Source organism: Microcebus murinus, chromosome 24 (assembly GCF_040939455.1).
Source record: "Microcebus murinus isolate Inina chromosome 24, M.murinus_Inina_mat1.0, whole genome shotgun sequence".
Classification (NCBI taxonomy): Eukaryota; Metazoa; Chordata; class Mammalia; order Primates; family Cheirogaleidae; genus Microcebus; species Microcebus murinus.
The window spans coordinates 3,052,133-3,075,202 of NC_134127.1; the positions used below are offsets into that span (position 1 = coordinate 3,052,133).

At 36.4% G+C, this 23,070-nt stretch overlaps 1 protein-coding gene across 6 annotated transcripts in view; it reads left to right on the forward strand.

The window, feature by feature from the left end:
• The first annotated feature begins 4,485 nt into the window (after positions 1 to 4,485).
• The window catches only part of LOC105866636 (disintegrin and metalloproteinase domain-containing protein 32-like), a 162,704-nt gene continuing 144,119 nt past the window's right edge, over positions 4,486 to 23,070 (forward strand). For 3 of the 6 annotated variants that reach the window (XM_075997228.1, XM_075997226.1, XM_075997225.1), the window contains exons 1-2: positions 19,908 to 19,990; positions 21,088 to 21,146. Coding sequence is in view for 2 of the 6 variants with exons in the window: in XM_075997225.1 (XP_075853340.1) it covers positions 21,129 to 21,146 (18 nt within the window). In the remaining 4 variants the exon portion in view is untranslated. Of the gene's footprint in view, positions 4,676 to 19,907; positions 19,991 to 21,087; positions 21,147 to 23,070 lie in introns of those variants that run through there. The other 3 variants (XM_075997229.1, XM_075997227.1, XM_075997224.1) reach the window with 2 other exon arrangements.

Genomic DNA, 23,070 nt, shown 5'->3' on the forward strand with positions numbered 1-23,070 from the left:
GCCTCGGCCGATGTCTAGGAGAGTGTTTCCAACATTTTCCTCTAGAATTCTAATAGTTTCATACCTTAGGTTTAAGTCTGTTATCCAGCCTGAGTTGATTTTTGTGATAGGTGAAAGGTGTGGGTCCTGCTTTCAGCCTTCTACAAGTGGCTATCCAGTTTTCCTAGCACCATGTATTAAAAAGGGATTCTTTTCCCCAGTGTATGTTTTGTCTGCTTTGTCAAAGATTAGATGGCTATATGAGGATGGTTTTATATCAGAGGGTTCTTGAATCTGTTCCACTGGTCAATATTCCAATTTTTGTGCCAATACCAAACTATACTACTGTTTTGTAGTATAGTTTGATATCTGGTGTATTAATACCTCTCATTTTGTTTTTATTGCCTAGAATTGCTTTTGATATGCAGGGACTTCTCTGGTTCCAAATGAAGCATAAAATTATTTTATCCATATCTGTGAAAATGATGTTAGGATTTTAATAGGTATTGCACGGAAATCTGTAGATCAGTTTGGGTAGTATAGACATTTTAACTATGTCGAGTCTGCCAAACCATGAGCATGGTATGGATTTCCATCTGTTTGCCTCCTCTGCTATTTCCTTCCTCAGTGTTTCATAGTTCTCCCTGTAGAGGTCTTTTACCTCCTTGGTTAAGTATATTCCTAGGTACTTTATTTTCTTTGTTGCTATTGTGAAGGATATTGAGTCTTTGATTTGGTTCTCAATTTGATTGTTGTTGGTGTATATGAATGCCTCTGATTTCTGTGTATTGATTTTGTATCCTGAGACTTTACTAAATTCATTTATCAATTCCAGGAGTTTCTTGGTTAATCCTTGGGCTTTTCAAAATATAATATCATATCATCAGCAAAGACTGAAAGTTTGATCTCTTCTGCCCCAATTCGGATACCTTTAATTCCGCTTTCATGTCTGATTGCTATAGCCAGGACTTCCAGCACTATGCTGAATAGAAGTGGAGATAGTGGGCAGCCTTGTCTGGTTCCAGTTCTAAGCGGGAATGCTTTCAATTTTTCCCCATTCAATATGATGTTGATTATGGGTCTGTCATATATGGCTTATATCATTTTTAGGAATATCCCTTCTATGCCTATTTTATTAAGTGTTCTTATTACGAAAGGGTGTTGAATTTTGTCAAAAGCTTTTTCTACATCTATTAAAAGAATCATGTGGTCTTTGTTTTGCTTCTGTTTATGTGGCGAATTACATTTACAGATTTATGTATGTTGAACCATCCTTGCATCCCTGGGATGAAGCCCACTTGGTCATGATGGATTAATTTTTTTGATAAGCGTCTGGATTCGGTTAGCTAGTATTTTGTTGAAAATTTTTGTATCTATATTCATAAGGGATATTGGTCTGCAGTTTTCTGTTTTTGTTGCATCCTTTCTTGGTTTTGGTATCAGAGTTATGTTTGCCTCATATAAAGTGTTGGGGAGGTTCCATTCTTCTCGATGTTGTGGAATAATTTCTGCAAGATAGCCACCAGTTCTTCTTTGTAAGTGTGGTAAAATTCTGGTGTGAAACCATCTGGGCCGGGACTTTTCTTTTTAGGAAACTTTTTAATTGCTGTTTCTATTTCGGCTCTTGATATTGGTCTGTTCAGGAATTCTGTTTCTTCCTGGTTGAGCCTAGGAAGGCTGTGTGTTACTACAAATTTGTCCATTTCCTCCTCACTTTTCAGTTTGTGTGCATAAAGGTTTTTGTAGTATTCGTATATCATATCTTGTATCTCCTTGGGATTGGTTGTGATATCTCCTTTTTTGTTCCTGATGGAGCTTATTAGAGATTTCTCTTTTCTGTGTTATGTTAGCCTAGCCAAAGACATGCCAGTTTTGTTTATTTTTTCAAAGAACCAACTTTTTGGTTTATTAATCTTCTGTATAGCTTCTCTGTTGACAATTTCATTAAGTTCTGATTTAATCTTGTTAATTTCACTTCTTCTGCTGGGTTTAGAATTGGTCTGTTCTTCTTTTTCCAGCTCTTTGAGTCCATTCATTAAATTGTCTCTTTGTGATATTTTTGACTTTTGGTTATAGGCATTTATGGAAATAAACTTTCCTCTCAGGACTGCTTTAGCTGTGTCCCAGAGGATTTGATAACTTGTCTCTCCATTGTCATTTTGTTCAAAGAATTTTTTCATTTCCATCCTGATTTCTTCATTTGTGAAGTAATCATTTAGATCTGAACTTCTTTTACTTTTATATACATTTTTTCATATTTTATGTGCATCTTAGTATTGTCCTTGATTTATTCTGAATTGCTATTAAGAATTGTAAAATTCCCTGGTCATGGATGCCACTTCAAAATTTGAAAATAGTAAACACTTCCTTTGTACCTGCTAAATGAATAATAATCAAGGATAAATTATATGTAAGTTTGATGTCCCTGTTTGTATGTCCACAAACTGACCTTGTTCAGGTTATTGCTTTTCCCTTTGTCAAGCCTGTGTCTCTAACCATAGGTTTAAGTACAATCCAGGGTTTCTAAACACAAATCAGGTTTTTAAAAATTTCATAAATATTTTACTGAAACCCTACCATTTTGCAGGTACTGTATTGGTACTGTGATACATAAGTTCTGAATGGGATTTGTTTCTTGCCTTTTAGAAGTACATCTTCTGTTGTGGAGAGACCCATACACATAAGTAATAATATGAAGTCTGCCTATTAAAGATATAAATGGGAAAGGCTGAGGAGAGAAAGAATAAAGAAAGATAAGAACTAGAAATTGATTCAGAGTATTAATTGACAAGTGCAAGCATTTACTGTAATTGTTCTAATTGCTATTAGGCAAGGTGAAACCAGCATTGGCTTAACTGCTGCCTAGACACAGTGTTGGCCTAACCTTGACTTATTCCCATGTAGATAACAAGCTGGATGCATTTTTTTGTTGCTTTGTTTTGGCTCCTGCTGTTCTTTGTAGGCTTAGACTGCTATGTTGAAATTGCATGCATCCATAAAATCATATTTCAGCTATCACTTCAAATGTGTTGATTCCTGAAATGAACTTTCCTATGTTCCCACAGGGCCTTTTAGTAATTTATGTGTCTACCTTTCTATTAATTGGTATGAGAGATTAATACATTCTTTAGGATTTGAAAAGAATGAAAAGATAATGCATCTAGATGGAGAGGCTGGGATATGGGAGGCATTGTAGTACAAAGGAATTAAGTAGTGTTTGAGTCAGGCATAGGACAAAATAGGTGTCAGGCCAGGGTCCAAATTTAGAAAAAATTAAAAACTGTTCTGAGGCATTGGCCAGAACTTTCTACTGGAACATAGGTACTGCAGTTGTGGACAAGAGTCTTCTCTCCTTCACTCCATGAATGAACAAGTATTCGTTGTACCAAGAAGTTTCTGAGTAAGAGAATGACATCGCGTGAATTTTAGCCACGGGTCTGTGGATAACCAGATTGGTGGAAAAAGTCACAGCCTGATTACTGAGTCCATTGGGCAGTTAAAGATGGAAAAAAAAAAAAAAAAAAAAAAAAACTGTAGCAAGCCCTCCCTCAAAACGAAAATCGACTCGCTTTTTCCTTTCTCGGAATCTTTTGGCACATCTGGCTAGCTCACTTTTTTTTTTTTTTTTAATTTTAGAAACAGCCTTAGTAAATATAAATATAACTTTAGCTAAGGGTCTGTGGAGAACCAGATTGGTGGGAAAAAACACAGCCTGATTACCAAGTCCATTGGGCAGTGAAAGATGGAAAAAAAATGTAGCAGGCCCTCTCCCCTCAAATGAAAATCGACTCACTTTTCCCTTTCTTTTTCTTTTTTCTTTTTTTTTTTGAGACAGAGTCTCGCTTTGTTGCCCAGGCTAGAGTGAGTGCCGTGGCGTCAGCCTAGCTCACAGCAACCTCAATCTCCTGGGCTCAAGCGATCCTCCTGCCTCAGCCTCCCGAGTAGCTGGGACTACAGGCATGCGCCACCATGCCCGGCTGATTTTTTCTATATATATTAGTTGCCAATTAATTTCTTTCTATTTATAGTAGAGAAGGGGTCTCACTCTTGCTCAGGCTGGTTTCCAACTGCTGACCTCGAGCAATCCGCCCGACTCGGCCTCCCAGAGTGCTAGGATTACAGGCGTGAGCCACGGCGCAGGCCTGGCCACTTTTCCCGATCTTGTTGTCTTTTCACACATCTGGCTAGCTCACTTTTTTGTATTTTATTTTAGAAACAGCCTTAGTAAATATGAATATATATATATATATATATATATATATATATATATATATATATGTGTGTGTGTGTGTGTGTGTGTGTGTGTGTGTGTGATTTTTAATTCAGAAAGTATCACAAATCCGCTTTTACAAGCACCCAGGAAGGGTTACGGTGTGTGGAGGACGAGACCAGGACACTGGCCCAGTCGGAGCGGCAGACGGCCCGCCAGCCAGGCGGCAGGGCAGCAGCTGGGAAGGCAGCAGGAGTGCTTTGGCCTCGGGCGGAAGCTGCGATGTCCGCAACTTCCGGTGCTGAGCGCCGCCATCGCCCGCCGGGGCCGCAGCCCCAGAGAACACCGGCTGCCCTCGCGGCCGCCAGTCCCGCGTCCTGCCGGCCAACGGACCACCGTCGAGCCGCTTGGAGCCCAGAAACCACAGCATGTTCCACCTGCTGCTGCTGCTTGCGGGGCTCTGTGGCCTACCAGCCTCAAGACCAGGTAGGACCACCAAGACCCTGTTCCCCTTGCACTCAGAAAATCACCTCAGAAACTTCTTGAACTCCACTAAAACTCCACAAATCTGACTGTCCCCAGGTGGTATTTGTTCCTTCCCACCTTACCCTGCGTGTGATAATACTTTGTCTTGCAACACAAAAAAAGTGAAGTGTCTGCTATGCCACAGAGGTACATCGTGACAGGAAAGGAAGAACAGTAGGAAGAGTTCTCAAAAATTTAAAATATGGTATGTCGTAGGGGAAGGTTTACATCCAAGGAACATATTTTGATATGTTCTCATTTTCCCTTCTATTTTTACACTCTGTTCTGAATCTTGCTGGCAGGTGCAGATCAGGGTGTTGTCATGGTTGGATTGCGTGAGGGTTCTCTTCCTGGTTTATAAACTGCTGCCTTCTGCCTGTGCACTCGAAGGAGCAAATTCTCCCAGGTCTTTTCTTGTAAGGGCTTTAATCACATCATAAAGGCCTCCCCATGACCTCATCTGACCCCAGTTACCTCCCAAGAGCCATCACAAATACAATCACATTGAGGGTTAGGGATTCAACATGTGAATTTTGAGGGGACACATTCAATACAAAACACATGCAATATTTTAATGCAGTGGTTGTCAAACTCTGAATTCGGAATTGCTTCACCGATTTAACAATTAAATTTCCAAACAGCTTTTGTTTATGTGCATTTATATCTATCAATGGTTATCACATTAGATATTAATATAGAAATTTAAGAATGTGTAGTAATTCATTTTAAAATAACAGTGATAGACATAACTGTAACATAACTGTTACACAACAGAACTAATACATTTTGAAAATAAAAATAGTTTCTAAAACAAAAAAAGTAGAAGACTGAATTGATTTACAGTTTTGTAAATGTAATGTCTGCTTTGATAGAAGACACCTCGATTCTCATATCTGCTTGTGCATTTAATCTGTTGCCACATATTTCATTTGAAGTATATAAAGAAAATTCAGCCTATGTAGTTGGAAAAGGGAGTACTCTTTTTAGATAATTGAGAGTATTATTTGAATACTATACCCAAACTTTACAAACAGTAAAGATTATATATAGAATCTAAAGCATATTAGTGACCTTTTATTTATTTTATTTATAAAAATAATAAAGATATATGCTTATTTATTTTTTCTTTTAATAACATTGGTACCAAACAATGAGCTTTTCTTAATATATCATATTAAAATTCATTGGTCTGTCTTGAACTTTGATATTTTACCCATGTATTTTTTTAATGGGTAATAATAATGCTTGTTTTCTAATTTTCATTTTAAATTGTAAAATACACATAAAATGTACCAACTCACCATATTTTTTAAATTAACAAACTTTATTGTTTGGGAGCAGTTTTAGGTTCACAGGAAATTCAAGCGGAAAATACAGAATTCCCATGTAATCCCTGTTCCCACATATGCACACCCTCCTCCACTGTCAAAGTCTGGCCCCACGGTGGTACAGTTGTTACAATTGATGCGCCTACACTGGCACATCATTATCACTCAGTGCCCATAGTTTACGTTAGGGTACACTCTTGGTATTGTGCATTCTATATGGTTTTGACAAATGTATAGTGACACGTATCCACCATCGTACTAGTATACAGAATATTTTCCTTGCCCTAAATATCCTCTGTGCTCTGCCTAGTCATTCCTCATTTCTTCACTAATCCCTAGAAACCACTAATGTTTTTACTGTCTTCATAGTTTTTCCCTTTCCAGAATGCCATGCAGGTGAAATCATATAGTATGTAGCCTCTTTAGATTGGCTTCTTTCCCTTGGTAATATGTATTTGAGATTCTCCTATGTATTTTCATGACTTAATAGTTCATTTATCTTTAGTGCTGAATAATATTACATTGTCTAGATCTACCACAGCTTATTTATGCATTTACCTACTGAAGGGCATCTTGGTCACTTGTAAGTTTTTGCAATTATGAATAAAGTTCCTATAAACACCCATGTGCAGGTGTTTGTATTGACATATGTTTTCAATTCCTTTGGGTAAATACCAAAGAATGTTTTTGCTAGATACCAAAGTTAAAAGTATGTTCAGTTTTACGAGAAAGACCAGTCTTCGAAAGTGGCTGTACTTTGTGTGTTTCCACCAGCATTGACTAAGAGTCCTTGATGTTTCACATCCTAACTAGCATTTGAGGTGTCAGCCTTTGGGATTTTGGCCATTGTAACAGGTACGTAGTAGTAGCACTTTTTTTTTTTTTTTTTAAATTTCAGAATATTACAGAAGTACAAATGTTTTGGTTACATAAATTGCTTTTGCATAGTTTGAGTCAAAATTATAAGTGTGCCCATCTACCAGATAGTGTGCATTGTACCTGTTAGGTGTGAATTTAACCAGCCCCTCCTCTGCCTGTTTTGCCCAGGTTCCTCTTGGCATCTTACAGCACTTTGTTGTATAAATTGTCTCCTCCTAGGACACATTTTTGCAGTTTTCCCCTACATATATTAAAATTTCACTTTCGATATGACCTTGAAGACAATAAAAATTTGTGGAGGTGCATTGTCCCTTAAGAGTCTACTGCTACAGGTGAAGTCTGTGAAAGAATTTAATTTATGCAATGGAAGGTGTCAAAGTCAAATGAAGTATAGAGATGAACCTCTAAATTTACCTTGTTTTATTTGGGAAACAAGAATTGCAATTCAGGACATATATACAGACAGGGTGGTCTTTGGCATGCCTGGAGAACAAAGAGAAGGCTAGAGCTTTTATACAAAAAGAGAAACATTACCTACATTTTGCTCTTTAAGAAAATTTATTGGCTTTAGTAAAGTCTTGGGGAGCTGTCAAGTTCTGATTGCTTAGTGATTGTGATGCATAAAACTATTTTTAGAGTCACAGCAGGTTGTTTTAGCCATTAGATAAAACTGGTTTCAGGTTACAGCAGGTAGTTTCAGAGGCCAGGCTTGCAGATAATTACATTCTTAGAGTAATGTTACATGTCCTGAGTCCTTTTCTCTCCCAACCTCTCACCCCTGTTTTAGTTGGGGATGACAAGAATGACCCAATTCATGTGATCAACTTTTACAAAGTCCAATTCCTTCAGACGAGGTTTAGGGCTGCTAACTTCATCAAGGAAGGGTCAGGGTGTTTAAAAGTTCAAAGTTCCCTTATCTGTGTCAATTCAAGTATACATCTTCAAGAACGCAGGATCTCATTATTTCCTGGACACTACCTTTATTTCAACATAAGAGATCTCACAGGGTTTCACATTTGGATTAGCATTACAAGCCTTCAACCCTAATGTCATGACTCTTAGACATAACTGTCCTGCAGCCACATGATATAAGGAATTTCTTTAGGGTCATGATGGATAATTTCTAATTATCTAACTGTGCTTAAAGTTAGGAGCTTAAAGTCTTAAGCTATTTTATGTTCTTGTATTCTATTTAGGCAACCTAATTTACCATCATATTATTACCAGTGTTGTCATACAGATTAAGTAGCACAGCCCACTTGATCTCGTAATGTCTTATTTCCCATCTATATTCCATCAGGTGATATGATATGTAATTGTGGTGCCATAGATTGCCAGTGTCCCATGTACCTCCAGCAAGGTTGCTATCTATGTGCTCATTAAATATATAAGCACTGTGTCCACAAGCATTCCATTTAAAGGGCCTGTTTTCACTGGCCACTCTTAGAACCAATTTCTATGTCAGTTTGGCATCCAGCTTGAAATAACAGTTATATTCAAGGATTTAATGACAGAGTTCAGTGAAAGCCGTATTCACAGAGGTATGAGCAAGATTAAGACAACAATAAAGGATGATAAATCCACTGTGGAAACTTGTCCACTTTCAGGTGTAAGGGGCAAGGGCAGAGAATGGTGTTGCTGGAACCTGGTGAGAGCTGTAGCTGTTGAAGAGAGGCTCAATAGAAGCTGTGGTTCAGAGAGATGCAGCTATAGCCAGTTCTGAAAAAAGACAATGGGAGTGAAATACCCTGCCTTCTCTTTCTTCTCTCTCTGATCTTTGTGCCAGTGTCTCCCATTTGGCTGACCGCCTCTGTAATCCAGAGGACCAAGAAGCCTGTCAGGCAGTTTGTAAAATACAGCCTCTTGAGCAGAGTTGGCCAAGAAAGGGTGGAGAACGGGAATAGTCAGCCTGAAATAAACACATGTGTTTCTAGACTCTTTGTTCAGTTGATCGGCCTATTCATGGGCCTTTCCAGACTGTTGTAATTTCTGTAACTGTGCTGCGTTTTGATAATTAGGCAGGGTATGCTGTTCTTTTTCAAAATTATATTACCTGTTTTTACCCATTTTATTTTGCAGAACAATTATAGACTAAGTGTAGCATATTTCATAAACAATCCTTTTGGGGTTTTTGAATGAAGTTACCTTGGATTTATAGGTACTTTTGCCATGAATTGAAAATTTCAATGTAAGAAACTTTTAAATTTAGGAATATTGCATATTTTTTATTCAGACCATCTAGATTTCATAGTTTTCTTTATACATTCCTTCTTATGCTTATTCCTAGGTCTTTAATAGTTTTTGTGGGTTTTGTGAATGGGATACTTTTTAAAAATGAGATATATCTAATTAGTCAGCACTGGCATATAATGAAACAATTGAATTTGTTAATTGTATAGTTGGTTTCTTTTATTCTAATTTAAAAAAAATTTGTAGACTATCATATTATTTACATGTAATAGCAGCTTTGTTCTTTTCCACTAGTTTTTAAACCTCTTACATCTAGGCTAGGCCCTATTTATAAATTGTAGAAGTGATACTGATAATATTTGTATTGTTCTTGAATTTAATGTTAATGTTTGTAATGGTTTCCCATGAAATATTTTGTTTATTGTAGGATTCTGACAAATGCTTTTTAGAAAAGTTTTTCTGTTATTAATTTGTCATTTGAAAACATCAGGAACTGCTATATACTTTTGGTTGAAATGTTTTATCACATTAATGGAATTCCCTTCTATTTCTAGTTTGTGAAGAATTTTCATGAATATATGTTGAATTTTATTATATTTTTGCATCTATTGAGATTATTATATGCTTTTTATTTTTCCTTGATATGTTGATAATCACATAATTAATTTTTGTAATGTTAACCTGATACAGTAATTCTAGGATAACTTCTGCTTGGTTACAATGTAAATTTTTGATACACTGATGAATTTGATTTGTTAATATTTTATTTAGAATTTTTGCATCTGTGACTGTGAGATTGACTTATTTTCCTTCCTCATACTGTCTTTGGCTTTATTGTTAAGCTCATATTAGCTTAACAAGTACAACTTTCCTTCTTTGTAGTGGGTGAGTTTTTACAATATAGGAATTGTATTTTCTTTGAGTGGTACAAGTAACCTGTAAAACTATGTAGGGCCTCTTATTTTCCCATTCCTCTTCTGTCTTTTTCATTCCCTCCCTTTATCCTTCGCTTTTCTCCTTCCACATAGGTCTACGCATTACATATTTTTTACTGGGCCATTTTCTATAGTTACATTGTTTAGAAAATTGTCCATTTTACATAAAGTCATTTATAAAATTCTCTTATGAGTTTCCTTTTATAATCTGTTTTAAAAAAATATTTACTGAAATGAAATTCACATAAAATAAATAACCATTTTAAAGCGCAAAGAAGCATTTAGTACATTCCATCACCTTTTTCTGATGCTGTAGTAACCTTGTGTCACCATTTGGAGGGAGCCTGGATTTTGTTTTTTTTTTTTTTTTTTAATTTCATCATATTATGGGGGTATAAATGTTGTTAAAGTTATATATATATATTGCCCTTGTCTTCTCTCCTCCCTCGAGCCAGAGCTTCAAGCTGTCCATCCCCCAGGTGGTGTGCATCACACTCATTATGTATGTAAATACCCATCTCCTCCTCCACCCTCTCACCTGCCTGACACCTGATAAATGATTTTTTCTTTGATTTTTCTTTGTTTTTTTTTTCTTTGACATTTTGTTTACATTTTATATCTTTGCCTTTCCCTAGGAAGGGTTAGAGGTATGCCCTTCCCCTCCACAGTGCTCACCACATCCCTAAGATGTGGGTCTCCCCCGTCAAACCCGGAATATCTGGTGAACCCTACCACCTTTTGAGCACCATAGTCTTAATCAGTCAGTACCAATTTGATGGCAAGTACATGTGGAGCCCACTTTTCTGATCTTGTGTCACCTCACTTTGGATAATGGGCTTCAGCTTAATCCAGGATAGGATAAGCCAGGGGTCCTCAAACTTTTTAAACAGGGGACCAGTTCGCTATCCCTCAGACCATTGGAGAGTGTGCACTGTGGGCCCGGGACGAGTAGGCTGCTAAGCAGGACAGGCAGCGGAGGCAAAAACTCCCAATGGGCTGGATAAACATCCTGGCGGGCGACGCGTGGCCCATGGGCCGTAGTTTGAGGATGTCTAGAAAGCGGTGCTACCTCGTCATGTCTTAGAATTGAGTAATAGTCCATTGTGAACATATACAAAACTTTAATAATCCACTCATGAATTGACGGGCACTTCAGTTGTTTCCATGTCCTCACAATAGTGAATTGTGCTGCCATAAATATTTGGGTGCAGATGTCTTTATAAGTAGAATATCTTATGCTCTTTTGAGTAGATGCCTAACAATGCTATTGCTAGGTCGAATGGTATTTCTATTTCTAGCTGTTTGAGGTATCTCCAAATTCTTTTCCACAAAGGTTGCACTAATTTGCAGTCCCACCAGCAGTGTAAGAGTGTTCCTGTCTCTCCACATCCTCACCAGCATTTGTTGTTTTGGGATTTCTTGATATGGGCCATTCTCACCGGAGTTAGGTGGTATCTCATTGTGGTTTTGATTTGCATTTCTCTAATGATTAGACATGTTGAACTGTTTTTTTTTTTTTTTTTTTTTTTTTTTTTTGAGACAGAGTCTCGCTTTGTTGCACAGGCTAGAGTGAGTGCCGTGGCGTCAGCCTAGCTCACAGCAACCTCAAACTCCTGGGCTCAAGCAATCCTTCTGCCTCAGCCTCCCGAGTAGCTGGGACTACAGGCATGTGCCACCACGCCCGGCTAATTTTTTTTTACATATATATATATATTAGTTGGCCAATTAATTTCTTTCTATTTATAGTAGAGACGGGGTCTCGCTCTTGCTCAGGCTGGTTTCGAACTCCTGACCTCGAGCAATCCGCCCGACTCGGCCTCCCAGAGTGCTAGGATTACAGGCTTGAGCCACCGCGCCCGGCCTGAACTGTTTTTTATATGTTTGCAGGCCATTATTCTGTCTTCTTTGGAAAAGTTTCTGTTCATTTCCGTTGCCCATTTCTTGATGGGGTTGTTTGATTTGTTCTTGTTAATTCTTTTGAGTTCTGGATACATTCTTGTTATTAGACCTTTATCAGAAGTGTAGAGAGCAAATATTTTCTCCCATTTTGTAGGTCGTCTATTTACTCTAATGATAGTTTCGTTGGCTGTGCAGAAGCTTTTTAATTTGATCAGATCCCATTTGTTTATTTTTGTTGCTGTGGTGATTGCTTTGGAGTCTTCTTCAAGAATTCTTTGCCTGGGCCAATGTCTCAAAGGGTTTTCCCAACATCTTCTTCTAGGATTCTTAAGATTTCATGCCTTAGGTTTAAGTCTGTTATCTATCTTGAGTGGATTTTTGTGAGAGGTGAGAGGTAGGGATCCTGATTCATTCTTCTGCTTGTAGCTATCCAGTTTTCCCAACACCATTTATTAAAGAGAGATTCTTTTCCCCATTGTATATTTTTGTCTGCTTTATCAAAGATTAGGTTACCATATGCAGATGGTTTCATCTCTGGAATCTCAGTCCTATTCCAAATATCGATGCTTCTGTTCTTGTGCCAGTGCCAGGCTGATTTAACTATTATTGCTGTATATTACAGCTTGAAGTCAGGAAGATTTATGCCTCCCAGTTTGTTCTTTTTACTTAAGATTGCTTTGGCTATGCAAGGTTTTTTCTGGTTCCATACAAAGTACCACCATCATTCTTTACAGATCTAGAAAAAATAATTCTTCATTTTGTATGGAACCAGAGCCTGGATTTCTGAGTCACTACTTGAATCAGAACTGCTGGTGACTCTCTTCAGATTTTGAATGAAAAACAACTAAGCATTCATTATGTTTAGGCACCAAGACTTCAGGGTGTATTTATTACTATTACATAGCCTGATTAGCCTTTGTTGACTAACATAGAAATTGGAACTTTGCAGTTTGTGCTGCCATAACAAACTTAAAACATATACCTGTGACTTAGCTATTGGGCAATGAGCAGTGGGTGATGGGTAGCAGGTGATAAGAAAATTGAAACCAGTTGGTAAAGTTGAGATTCATGTTAGGAAATCACAAAACATTTGGTAAAATTATAGAAAATTGTATGGTAGACTATGTTGATAATCATGGTAGACATTTGATGACATAATGTTAATAGTAGAGGTTGGTTCCATTTCCCACGTTTGGCAAAGTATTAAAAGAGAGAGATTATCTCAGGAAACAATTGTCCATTTTGCAAATAGAAATAATGGGAATACAACCAGAAATTTGGGGCCTTCCAGGATTTTAAAAGGTGGCTAATTTCAGATCCTCAAAAGCAAGGGATGGAATTTATAAAGGTTTCAACAATAGTAAAAACTCTGAAGTGGATAGAATTACTGAGGATGAAGCTCTGTTTAATTGTTTTATTTGTATGCAGTAAAACTATTGATTTCAATGTTTATATATTTTATTCCCATTCATATTGCAAAATCCTCTTTTTTATTTTGTTTTAATTGACAATAATTATACATATTTATGAGGTATGGTATGATGTTTTGATACATGTATACATTATGTAATGATCAAATCATGGTATTTAGGATATCTGTCATCTCAAACATTTATCATTTCTTTGAGATGAGATCATACATCATTATAACAGATCATTATCTGTTACTGTCTTTTTAAATCATGTGGTTTTATATATTAATAATTGTTGACTTTCCTAGATTCACTTCCATATTTGAGTATAAGCTCTTAACTATGTCTTTAATATATAATTTCTCTCTGAAATAAAACCATTTGTGCATAAAAATCCTTTTTATAATTATTTTGAAATATGCACTATAATATTGTTTACTGTACTCAACCTACTATGCTGTAGAACATTGTATTCCTCCTATCTAATTGTGATTATGTATCTCTTGACCAAATCTCTTCCCATCATCCCCTACTCCTACCTCTCAAGCCTCTGGTAACCACTATTCTACTTTTATGAGATCAGCTATTTTATTTTTATTTCAGAATATTACGGGAGTATTTAGATTTCACAAATCAGTGAGATCATGTAGTATTGGTATTTCTGTGCCTGGCTTATTTCACTTAACATAATGGACTCCAGGTTGCTACAAATGACAGGATTTCATTCTTTTTTATGCCTGTGTATTATTCTATTGTGTACATATATACCACATTTTCTTTATCCATTCATTTACTGATGGACAATTGGATTGATTCAATATCTTGACTGTTGTGAATAATGCTGCGATAAACATGGGAGTGCAGATATCTATTCAACATTCTGATGTCATTTCCTTTGGATAAATATGCAGTAGTGGAATTGGTGGATCATTTAGTAGTTCTATTTTTTTTTTTTATTTCAGGATATTATGGAGGTACAAACATTTTGGTTACATGGTATGACTTTGCCACATCCCAAACATGATTTGAGACGTGCCCTCCCCCACCGCCATAATGCTCACCACATCCATCAGTTGTGAGTTTACCCACCCCCAAGCCTCCTACCCCCCCCAAAATATTACTACTGTGTGAGCACCTTAGTGTTGATCAGTCAGTGCCAGTTTGATGGCGAGTACATGTGGTGCCTATTCTTCCATTCTTGTGATACCTCACTTCGGAGGATGGGCTCAAGCTCTATCCAGGAAAATATAAGAGGTGCCAGATCACCGTAGTTTTTTAATTGAGTAGTATTCCATTGTATACATATACCATATTTTATTAATCCACTCATGGATTGACAGGCACTTGGGTTGTTTCCACATCTTTGCAATAGTGAATTTTGCTACCATAAACATTTGTGTGCAGATGTCTTTATTATAGAATGACTTTTGTTCCTTTGGGTAGATGCTTAATACTGCTATCGCTAGATCAAATGGTAGTTTTGCTTGAGCTCTTGAGGTATCTCCAAATTCTTTTCCACAGAGGTTGCACTAATTTGCAGTCCCACCAGCAGTGTAAGAGTGTTCCTGTCTCTCCACATCTTTGCCAGCAATTTGTTGCTTTGGGATTTTTTGATAAAAGTCAATCTTACTGGAGTTAGGTAATATCTCATTGTGGTTTTGATTTGCATTTCCCTAATGATTAGGATGTTCAACACTTTTTATGTGTTTGCTGGCCATTATTCTGTCTTCTTTTGAAAAGTTTCTGTTCATGTCTTTTGCCCATTTATTGATCGAGTTTTTTGATTTTTTCTTGTTGATTTTTTTTTGAGTTCTAGATAGATTCTTGTTATCAGCCCTTTTTCCCTTTGTGAGTGGCTTCCTATTGCTGCTTCTCTCATAGAACTTATGCTTTCATCATGTGCTGATTATGGGTGGGAAAACAGTGTCTAGAGGGGGAATGCTGATCACTACATCATTGTTTGGCAGTTTCTCTTACCTTCTTTTTTTTTCTTTTCTTTTTTTTTAAATAACATTTTTTTTATTCTTTATTTCTTCTTTTTTGTTTCTTTTTAGACCCTCCAGGAGCTATTTCAAGTTATCTCTTAGCTTCTTGAAGGTAAAGTGGTCAAGTAACTCCTTAATATAACATCAAGGCATTTTTTTTTATTAAAATTTTTTATTTAATGACACATAATAATTGTACCGTGTTTCCCCGAAAATAAGACCTACCCATAAAATAAGCCCTAGCAGGATTTCTAAGCATTTGTGCAATATAAGCCCTACCCCGAAAATAAAACCTAGTAATGGGTGTGGCTACACAGCACATCTGCACAACCCATGCATTTCCTGGCGAAGCGGTAAAGAAGAGGAGCAGTCCTTCTCATCTGCCCCATGAGAGCTCTAGTGCTGGACATTAGAGATTGGGGCCCATGGTTCTAAAGGAAATAGAGTCGCAAGAAATTCAGGATGGAATTCGGGGTTTGGAGAGTTATGATATTCCAGAAGAAGACGACTTAACTATATTTGAATAAATGTAGATTGTTGTACCATACTTAAAAAAAATAATAATACATCCCCTGAAAATAAGTCCTAGGGTGTCTTCTTGAGGAAAAATAAATATAAGACCCTGTCTTATTTTCAGGGAATCACAGTATATTTGTCACTTCAAACATTTAATGATTTTTTTCATTCCTTTTTATTGATATATAATACTTTACATATTTATGGGGTATGTGTGGTATTTTCTTATATGCAGAGTAATGACTGAGTCAAAATATTTAGGGTAGCCATCACTTCATGTATTGATCATTTCTATGTGTTGGGAAAATAGAAAATTCTCTAAGTACTTTGAAATACACAGTACATTGTTGTTAACTATAGTCATCCTACTGTGCTGTTAAATGTTAGAACATACACCTTTTATCTACTGTATGTTTGTACCCATTAACCTACCACTTTTCCCTTCCCCCTCCCACCCACCCATCTACTGTTCCCATCCTCTAGTATGTATTATTTTATTTTCTACCTTGATGAGATCAACTATTTTAGCTTAAACATGTGAGTGAGAACATGTAATATTTGCCTCTCTGTGCCTGGGTTATTTTCATTTAACATAATGACCTCCAGTTCCCTCTATGTTGCTGCAAATGACATGATTTCATTCACTTTTATGGCTGAATAGTATCCTATTTAATATATATATATATATATATATATATATATATATATATATAACATTTTATTTGTCTATTTCATCTGTTCTTGGCCACTTAGGTTAATTCCGTATCTTTGCTATTATGAGTAGTGCTACAATAAACATGTGAGTGCAGATATCCCTTCGATATACTGATCTCTTTTCCTTTGGATAGACCTCCAGTTGTGGAATTGCTGGAGCATATGGTAGTTTTATTTTTAGGTTTTCGAGAAACTTCCATACTGTTGTTCACAGTAATTATACTAATTTACATTTCTATCAACAGCGTTTTTGAGTTCCCTTTTCATCACATTCTCATCAGTGTCTTTTTTTTCTCTTTTTTTAAATTTCAAAATATTAAGGGATTACAAAAGTGTTTGTTACACAGATACACTCTATAATGCTGAAGTCAGGGCTTTCAGTGTGCCCGCTGCCATGATACCCATTCATTATACTCATTAGGTAAGTTTTTATTCCTTATCCTCCTCCCCCACTCTCCCCTCTTAGTCTCCAATGTCCTTTAAGTCATTTTGTGTCCCTGTGCACCCCTTATTATGATTATGATTTAGCTTCCTCTTATTAGTAAGAGCATGTGGTGTTTGTTTTTCCACTCTGGAGATACTTCACTTAGGATGATGGTCTCCAGTTCCACCCACGTTGCTATGAATGATATTATTCTAGTCCTTTTATGGCTGAGTAGTGCTCCATGGTGTGTGTGTGTGTGTGTGTGTGTGTGTGTATCACATTTTCTTATCAACTCATGTATTGATGGGCACTTAGGCTAATTCCATATCTTTGCAATTGTGAATTGTGCTGTGATAAACATTTACGTATAGGTGTCTTTTTGATAAAACGATTTCTTTTCCTTTGAGTAGTTACCCAGTAATGGGATTTTTTTTGGGGGGTCTTTTGAAAAATAGCCATTCTAACTGGGCTAAGATGTTATCTCATTGTGGTTTTCATTTGCATTTCCTGATGACTAGTGATGTTGAGCATTTTTTCATATACCTGTTAGCCATTTGTATGTCTTCTTTTGAGAATTGTCTCTTCATGTTCTCTGTCCACTTTTTGTGTTTATTTTAATTGTTGAGTTGTTTGAGTTCCTCATATATTCTGGAAATCGGTGCATTATCAGATGAATAGTTTGTACATATTTTCTCCTATTTTACAGGTCATCTCTTCACTTTGTTGTTTCTTTTGCTATGCAGAAACTTTTTAGTTCAATATAGTCCCACTTGTCTATTTTTGTTTAAGTTGTCTGTGCTTTTGAGTTCTTAGCCATAAAATATTTGCTTAGAACAATGTCCTGGACTATTTTACCTATGTTTTATTCTAATGGTTTTTTATAGTTTTGGGTATTATGTTTAAGTTGTTAATTCATCTTGAGTTGATTTGGTGTATGGTGGTAGATAAGGGTTCAGTTTCATTTTTTTTTGCACATAGATATATAATTTTACCAGCACCATTTATTGAAGAGAATGTCTTTTCCCCAGTGTGTGTTTTGGTGCCCTTGTTAAAAATCAGTTCACAATAAATATATGTATTTATTTCTGTGTTCTTTATTCTGTTCCTTTGATCTAAGTGTCTACTTTTGTACCCATACAATGCTGTTTTGGTTACCAAAGCCTTGAGTTATATTTGGAGGTCAGATAGTGTGATATTTCTACCTTTGTTGTTTTTACTCAGGATTTCTTTGGCTATTCTGGCTATTTTTTGGTTCCATACAAATTTTAGGATTTTTTTTCTATTTCTGTGAAAAATGGCATTGGCATTTTGATAGAGATTGCATTGAATCTGTATACTACATTAGTTCTTCCAATCCATGTGCATGGGGTGTCTTTCCATTTGTTTGTGTCCTCTTTAATTTCTATCATCAGTGTTCTGTAGTTTTCCTTGTAGAAATCTTTTACCTCCTTGTTTAAATTTACTCCTAAGTATTTTTATTTTTTTGTAGATACTATAAATTAGATTGTATGCTTGATTGCTTTTTCAGCTATTTCGTTATTTGTGATTAGAAAAGCTACTGATTTTCATATGTTGGTTTTGTATCCATCAACTTTACTGAATTTGTTTATCAGTTTTCATAGTTTTTTCATACAGTTTTTCAGTTTTTCTAAATATAAGATTATGTTATCTGCAATGACATTGACTTCCTTTTTTTCAATTTGGATGTCTTTTATTTCTTTCCCTTGCCTGAGTGGTCTGTTTAGGACTTCCAATACTGTGTTGAGTAGGAGTGGTGAAAGTGGGCATCTTGTCTTGTGCCAGTTCTTATAAGAAAGGTTTTAAAGTTTTCTCCGTTCATGATGATGGTAGCCATGGCATTTAATGATTACAGTTACTTTTATTCTCATTTTTTTTGTACCTTTATACCGTGGAATGATACATTTCTACTTCTACTTGTTTTCAGATTTAAGTCACATTTTTTGACCACTGCCTGCAGTAGATTTGAGGAAATCAATATGCTTATTTAGTCTTCCTCTTATTCTGCTACAATTCCTGATGTTGTTCATATGTATATGTGTGTGTATGTGTGTAAATATATATATATATATAATCATGTCTATATCATTATAGCTTTTAACATGTGCATCTATTATATAACTATGATTCCAATGGTTGTCTTAACCTTTATTCTATATTAAAGTTTATTTAATGGTCACTACTAGGCCTTTTGCCACGACTCTACTGACATCTTTATTAGGAGAAATTTGACAGACTTTGTGACTGGCACATGTGAATTATTATTATTTTTTGAGTTTTTACTTGTAAATATTTACATTTTGCCTCTATATTAGAATGACACTTTTGCTGGGTATAAATTTATAGGGTCCTCACTTTGTTTTCTTAAAGTTTTTAAAAGACATTATTATTGAGTCTTTTAACATTAAATACTGTTGTGAAAATTCTCAAGCTGGCCTGCTTTTCTCCCCTTATACCTGCCATGATTTTTTTTTTCCTTTTTATCTCATATTCTCATGGGATTCTTTATCTTGGAATCCCAATAACTTTAGTAGAGTGTTTCTCAGTTTTAATAATTATAATCCATTATTCCTAAAATACATTATACTAGCTAGTCTATTGTTTTAAATATTTTATTTCAGGAAAGTTTTCTTAAAGTATATCTTTGATATTTTGAGTGTGTATTTTCTGTTTTCTTTTGAAACAACACATTTTATGTAAGATGAATACCTCTTCCCCACTAATTTCTTGGTCTTTCATAGTTATCTTCTCTGTTTTTCAAAATAAGTGTTTTCAAGGTTTTTATAGTACATAGTGATGAGCCACCCATACATGCATAAGTAAACCTTATGAAAGGAACTGAAGATATTCATTCAAATTTAAGATGGGGTTATTAACTTTTTTTTTATTTCTTCAGGTTTTAAAAATTCATCTCTACAAATCATAATTCCAGAGAAAATCCAAACAAATACAAAGGACACTTCAGAAATAGAAAACGTAAGAGACATGTTTTCATAATCTAAATGCTTATATGAAATTTCTTATTTTTGTTACATATCTGTGAAATAAGTCAAACCCATTTTAGTATGAATATAAGTATCAAATATTTCTACTGATAAGTAGTTTAAAGTTTTTACAGTAAAAGCAAATATATAAGTCAGAATATTATGTTTTATTTAACATTTGTCATTTACTCATGGTAGATTATTTTTAAAGGTTCATGTACAGGAAATAGTGTAGGAGAATTAAGTGTCTTACCTGAGTAACATCTAGGAGGTCAACATGATTAGAATAATTTTCTTCAAAATGTCTAAGAAAATATCTTTTCACTAAATTTTCCTTTTTCAATCTCCACTCTGGCACTTGCCAGTTCTCAGACAGGAAGAAACCTTTTATTCTGTTATTTTTATTAGAAAGGGAAATATCTTTCATTCATTTATTTGACAAATATTTCTCAGGATTTGCCATGTGCAAAATATATGCTAAGTGTGTTTGGAGATAAAAAAAGAAAGAAAGAAAATTAAGCCCGCCCAACTTGGAAGTGGCCAATCTTTTGATAACACTTCATTTTTTAACAGTCTTATTGAGGTATAATTTACATACCACAGAATTCACCCATTTTAAATGATGATTATTATAGTAGTACATAAATAGTGTTGAGCAAACATTACCACAATCCAGTTGTAGGATATTTCTGTCGCCCTAAAATGTTCCCTCATGCCCATTTGCAGTTCATCCCCAGTCTTTGGAAACCACTGATCTGTTTTCTGTCTCTACAAATTTGTCTGTTTTCTGACATTTCATATGCATGGAAACCTACAAAATGTAGGCCTTTGCATTAGGCTCTTTCACTTAGGTTTATCCACTTTGTACCATTTATCAGATCATTTTTATTTCTTAATAAATGCAGATATACCACATTTTGCTTATCCATTTACCAGTTGATAGACATTGGGATTGTTTTCAGATATTCAATATTATGAATATTATTTAATTAACATTCATATGTGGACATATATTGTCCTTTTTCTTAGATAGATTCTTAGGAGTGAAATTGCTGGGTCATGTGGTAAGTTTATGCTTAACATTTTTAGAACCTGCCATACTGTTTTCCACAGTGACTGTACCAATTTACATGACACATCAGCAATACGTGAGTGTTCCAATTTCTCCACATACTTATGAACATTTGATGTTGTCTGTCTTTTGGATTAAAGCTATTATAGTGGGGTGTAGTGATATGTTATTGTGGCTTTAATTTGCATTTCTCTAATGAATAATTATGTTGAGCATTTTTTATGAACAAGAACTTGAAGATTTGGGAAATACTCAGCCTACCCACATTACAAAAAATGAGAAAGCATGTTCTAGAGAGAGCACCAAAGGTGTAGCTGGATAATCACAGTACAAAGAGAATACTCATGATTTAATTAGCCATCTCAGCTGAAGCCAGCAAGAGGGCTGGGATTATACTAGCAAAAACACTGCCAGCTGGACTAAAGGGAACAGAAAAAATGGGACAGAATGAAGGAAGGCTGTTGGTCTTCTGGGATTCTACAGAACAGGACAGTAGAACTATCTGGCTTCAAATATGCATTATCCTTCAGGAGAAGAGAATGGCCCTGAAGGCGATTCAGAGATCATCATGGCTGCCACTCCGCCACAGGCCCAGGGGCCTAAGCTGCTTTCTCCCTGGTTTCAGAGAGTGGAGCCACCTGCTTGGTCTGAGTGGGCTAGGCTGCCACTGTCCAGTACCTCAGGGCCCAGGACTATGGGGGAAGGGCTACTCCACAGAGCCGAGGGAGATCTGGATTATCTGGACATTTTGTAGAGCATATCATGTTGGATGACCGTAACAATTGCATGAAGTTAATTAGACTGTATGAAAAATGGCAAGCATTCCGGATACCCTCGTAAAATGCATGGCCCCAGAGGGTGTGAGAGAAACTGTATAAATATCCAGGGACCTGAGGCATCAATGCATAAGATTTCAGGGTCTAGTAGTCAGTGGCATGCTGCCACATCCCTTCAAAAATAAAGGACAAATAGTCGCACCTTCTGCCTTCTGTCACTAAGGAAGAGCCACAACACTTGCTGGGCCTCTTGGTTTGGAGGCAGCACAATTTGCATTTTGAAATACTACTCTGATCCATTTATTGGATGATTGAGAAGTCTGCTACCCTCAAAGGGAGTCTGGAATAAGAAAGCTCTACATGAGGTCCAGGTTGCAGTACTAGCATCCCTGCTGCTTGGGCTATTCGAAGACCCCTTGATATTAGAGGTACCTGTGGTGCAGCAGGTGCTGTGTGCAGTCTCAGGCCAGCCTCAGTGGGACAGTTGAGTGCAGAACCCTGGGCTCCTGGAGCAGGGCCCTGTTGTCCTCAGTCGAGAACCATATGCCATTCAGAAAGTGGCTTTGGGTGTGTTAACGGTTTTAACAGAGACTGAGAATCTGATCGTGATACATTGGATAATGACTTTGTGACCAAAGCTTCCCATCACGAGTAAGTGCTGTTAGATTCACCAGGTCATACAGTTGTTGTGCCAGCAGCAATGCATCTGATGCTGAGACTGTGTAGGTCCAGAGGGCACAAATAAATTGAGTGAATAGATCTCCACCTCACCCTCTATTGTATTCATTAATGCCTCTCTTTTAGCTCCCACCTGTGGACTCATGGGAGGTCTCTATAAGGATGTAATAAAAGAAGGAAACTTAAATTGAGCTTGGTTCGTTAATGGGTTGACTTGGTACATTGTTGCAAAGCAAAACTGGATTGTTGCTTCACTATAACCCAACTCTTAAAGACAGTGGTTAGGGGAAATCCTCCCAGTGGGAAGGCTTCAGGTGGTACAACTGGTTATCCACTTTGTGGTGAGAAGGAAGTAGCCCAAGATAAAAATATACACGGACTTGCGGGCTGCGGTGAATGGATTGGCTGTTTTGTCAGGCCCTGGAAAGGGCAATATTGGAAGATTAGTTTGAGGAAGAAGCGCATGAATGGACCTGTGATAGTGGGTACAAATTGTGGAGATCTTGCTTTCATGTGAGTGCACACCAGGGAGCATCCCCTGGGGAA